This window comes from Rutilus rutilus, assembly GCF_951802725.1.
Source record: "Rutilus rutilus genome assembly, chromosome: 3".
Taxonomy (NCBI): domain Eukaryota; kingdom Metazoa; phylum Chordata; class Actinopteri; order Cypriniformes; family Leuciscidae; genus Rutilus; species Rutilus rutilus.
Window position 1 is genome coordinate 7,818,386 of NC_140211.1, and position 4,814 is coordinate 7,823,199.

A 4,814-nucleotide genomic window follows, 5' to 3' on the forward strand; every position below is an offset into this window, starting at 1 on the left:
TGTGAGGGCTCTGAGGAGACATGCACCAAAAGTCAGACAGTGACAGTGAGAGTGATGAGGATAAATACTTGAGTGACAATGGCTGACTGTTTTGTTGAACTCTTCAATAATGAAACAAAATGCAGATTTTTTTTTGGGGGGGTAAATGATCCAATAACTATTTTTAAAATAGTCTGTGTCTCACTTGTCTGCCTTATTAGGAATACATTCATCAAAAAGTTTACCATTTTAAAGCTTTCATAGAAGTGAAAAGATTTTATTTTCTGTGATTTTTCTGCATATATTGTCTGCCATCTTGAATTTTGGCACTAAAAATGTAGAAAAAAATTGGAAACAGGTTGTTTTGTATTCAGTGGGGTCATAGCAAGTAAAAAAACACCAGTTGCCCAGGCTGGAAAAATAATTTCCCTCTTCCTGCAAAAGCTGAAAAGTTTCATTTTGTTTATCGTTTCCTAGTAACAAGGGCTGGCTATCTTTCCCATCTTTCCCATTGGCTTCATGTAATCCATTCTCCCCAATCATTTTCCATGTCATCTGATTGTTAACAGAATTATTGTGGTGAGCGCAGAACATTATTTTAATTAAAATGATTATTAGGTTATATGAAGGAAACTTTTAATCAGTCAATGCGTTTTTCTGGGTATGCCAATAAATAGCATAATGGTGGTTACACCCATCATTGGTTGATAATCATGATAATTCATGTTACCCATGGCCATATTTATTACCCAAGTCAATCAGTTAATTAGAAAATGTATGGATATAATGATATACCTAACATATATCCATTTGAAATGTTTAAAAAGACGATTATTTGCAATATTTGGTGATATATCCGCCATCTTGGATTTTGGGCCTGTGCAGCCCGGGAAAAAATCGGAAACAGGTAGTTTTGCAAACTATAGGGTCTGAAAAAGTCAAAAAACATCATTTGCAAAAATCTGTATGAAATGTTCCAAACACTTTATTTTGCTACATATGGCCCTGCACTAATAATAATAATTTGTTATATTTATATAGTTTATATACTTTTATCAGCACTCAAAGCGATTTACATTTAAAGTGCCCCTATTATGGATTTTTGAAAATGACCTTTCATGTAGTGTGTAACATGTAGTGAATGAAAACATCCTGCAAAGTTTTAAATCAGAAAGTGCACCGTATATAAAGTTAATGTCTTTCAAAAGTATGAGTCAATGAGTCAATGAAATTAATTGTTTTTCAAACGATTTTGTTTCGTTGTGACACCAAGACGAAACATTAGCATACTGTCCGCCCACTTACTGCATGCGCAGACACTGTAAGCTCCAATCACTGGTCCAATGACGGCGTCCAGTGTCTTGGTTTGAAGGGAATTCAGCGTGTATGTCTTTTCGGGCGCTTCTGAAAAATCACTTTAATTTATTAAACAGTTGATTTCCAATTTTAATTCTGACTCCATTAATAATTTAATCTGACTCCAATTTTAAGTGACTCTTTGTTTTTACTGACTTTTCTCTTAATAGCTGATCAACCGAGGAATTGTGATTTAATTTGGATCTTTACTATTCTTAACATTCCATACTTTCAGTTATTAATACATTATGGACCCGAATGCCGCTTAGAGATCACGTTGGCCAAATCGCGTTTCTCACGGACACAAACCTGTTAATTCTGATTTTAGTCAGTGGATGTAGGGTTTGCTAATTTACCCCTAAAGTCAGTCGCCTACTGCTTACTGACTAGAGAGTGTAGTTTAATTTAGCCATTTCCATACAACTTGCTAAACCAGTGATAGACAGAAATCAAAAGGTCTCCATGTTGACGTGCCTACTGCTCCGTTCATACATGTGCCTTTAGTTTGACCTACCTTAACTAAGATTTTGCGGTAGCACCAGCCTCCTTAACTATACTAAAATAATGATTTCAGAATACTTCAGAATAAATCAAGATGTAACATTTATTTTGCCAGGTAAGGTTAAACATCAATTAAAAGAATTAAGCAGAATACACAATACATAACTGATCAGCATAAAATACAAACATAATTCAAAATGCAATATCAAAAATAGTTTCAAAGAGTCAGCATACCTGGCAATAGAGACACACAGCAACAGTGTGGGAAGTTCTGTTTACAGATGCTTCCTTGAGTGGTTTGCCAATCCCCTTTAAATACCCAAGAGGAACAAAAGACCAATAAACATCTAGCACCCAAATATTTATTCAGCTTTTGCTGGACCCTTTCTCGTGCCCAAGTGGTCACGCCTGAGTTTGGGGGATAAACACAAATGGTTATCTATTATCTTTATTGGGGCATCTTCCCACATCAGAAGAACAGGCATTGTTTTCTTTGTTCTGACTGTTCTGCTGCTGCGGGAATGAAACTCCTTTACCACTCGCACCAGAAGTATTTATTTTGACCTCTCATAAAACAACTGGAGACAGTAGGTGTGTGTGTTTTGCATGACTGAATGAGACCTGGGGGGAGAAGATAGTGTGAGGAGTCAGGACCCCAGCATGGGGGGAAGAGACGAGATCAAAGAAGTTGTGTTGTGCTCTCTGTCCCATAGATCTCTTCTTCAGATTAGTGAGTTTTATTGTTTTATTGCAGGTTAGGATTCTTGAATTCAGTCTTAGTAAAAGTCCATCCTTACAGTTTCCGCCCCTGGCCCCTTGGGGCAGATTTAGATCAGTCCCTGAGGGGCCACAATTTGATGAAGTCCGCTTATGGTTGCAGTTTCCGTAGGGCTGGTACCTGTAATGGACTGAGCGCAATGGCCACGTTCGTTGAAGTGCGCATTGTGCGGAGAAGGCATCTGAAGTAGCAGCACTGGCAGAGTGTGAATACGAAGATGATCACACTGGCGAAGACACATCCACGGAACGTCCAGTCCCACCAGGTATAAGCATACCTTGCTGAGCGGGTAGAGGAGCTGGACAGGATTTCTGCAGTCTTTCTCGCCAGATTCGCTTCCACTTGAGCTTGGTTGAGATGGTACTCAGTCTGTAAGATGATTTCTTGCACCAAGTCCATTGTTTTGACCAAAGATTGAGTGCTCTGTTCATAGAAGGTGTCCTCCCACCAGGGAGAAACGTCCACGTCCATCGGTACCTTCCCCAGGATGTTTATCTGACCCATTGAAAAGTCCTCTTTCACTTCCAAACAGAACGTGTGGTTCGCAGGGCAGGTCAGACCTCCATAGGAGAAGGAATTCATCTCACTGACGACGCACCACTGTGTGTGAGACACTTGAACAGCATCAGAATGACCATGCAATGACTGAACATTAATGAGCTTAGAACTATTTGAAGAAAAGGGTTGTAGAGTGTTGCAGGTACAGATAATGTAACTAGATGTTTCATGACAACAGGTGCGAGTGGTAAACAAGGTTTCAGTGCCCTTCAAAGTCATATACCCCGTCAGATGATCCCATTTTATAATTTGATCCCTCACTACCACGCCAATAGAGCGTATGGTAGTGGAATTTAGATAAATTTGATCTGGGTGAATTAGAGGGAAAGTGGCAAAGAACCCAATACAGCCAGTACATTCATTTCCAGTATACATCATTAATGTTGAAAGCAATTCAGAATACTTAATATTTTTCATTCTTTCTGATGCAAGCCATCTATGCAGATCTAAAATTTCAATAAGATCCTTTAAAACATGCCTAGGTGTTTTATGGAGACGAAGATCTAAAATTTCTTGTCTTGCTGCAGTAAACAAATCTTGTGCATACAATCTACAGGCTAAGTCATGCTCGATGGTACGGGTCTGATTGAAAATTGATTGACTGGTCGTCAGAAGCGCCTGCGCTTCAGATCTGACCGCTTTGATAATGTTTTCGTTACTATTGGTGATGTGTTGAAAACCAGTAGCTACCTGATTTGCCAACCAAGTTGAATATTGAGATTGACCTGTTATTTTGTAAGTGTTGGATATAGAATTAACTGAGCCAAAAAGGCCTGCTATATTTCCAAACAGGTCTCGTTTGGTACGAGCAGATGGAATTTGAACTGCAAGTCTGTTTTTGTAATCAGAAATTAAATCATCGATGCGTGACTGTAGCCATGTATACGTCTTATCATTAAAGTTGCAGTGTTTTACATAAGCAGATAACACATTAGAGATGTTATATGTGACATGTGTTATCACAAGATTGACATCATGTAGTAAAGTCTTATTTACATTTCCTTTGATTATGCCCCCTGGAGGGGTGGTATACAATTTCGGACACTGTGTGGGTTTTTTATAACCGCATGTGGTTAAGTTAAAGCAATGGTGTAAAGTCCATGAACAATTGTGAGGGCTAGTGAAATTATCCATGTTTGCCTCACATTTTCCCACACAGTATGTTCCTTCTTTTCGGCCAGTCCAAACAAATGTTTTCAAGTTATTGTTAGACACCTTATTTGTTAGATTGAAAAGAAGTTCAGTAAACTTTAAATGTGTATTGTTATGTGTTGTGGTGTGTGTGCACCTATATGTGGATGGTTGGAGATCCTTAGTGGAATAACATTTTTTTGGATCTCCGCCATGGTTGTTATTTTCATATAGTGTGTGCATGTTACCAATATTTGAATCTGGGAATTCTTCAAGTTGGTACCAGGCGGTAATATTGTGGTGAAATTGTGGTGCGCGTGTGTAGCTTGTGAAGTTTTTGTCTGGAAGATGGGTAGAACCTGTCTTACAGCATATTTTTGTTGCACAATTTGGTTCCGGTGCTAATCCGGGGGGCCATGTGACTATTTCTTTGTATGTGACTGGAATGTATGATGTGGATGGCCCCTTAATATATTTCCATACCCATCTACCGCATCCTAAGGTGTGTGCG

The 4,814-nt window shown here is 38.8% G+C and overlaps 1 protein-coding gene across 1 annotated transcript; it reads right to left on the bottom strand.

The window, feature by feature from the left end:
• Positions 1-2,704: 2,704 nt before the first annotated feature.
• Positions 2,705-4,306, bottom strand: LOC311287432 (uncharacterized protein; the record flags this gene model as incomplete). The annotated part of the gene is made up of 1 exon (XM_084404301.1): positions 2,705-4,306. The coding sequence occupies one exon, from the start codon at positions 4,304-4,306 to the stop codon at positions 2,705-2,707; it is 1,602 nt and encodes a 533-aa protein (XP_084260427.1).
• Between the last annotated feature and the right edge of the window lie 508 nt (positions 4,307-4,814).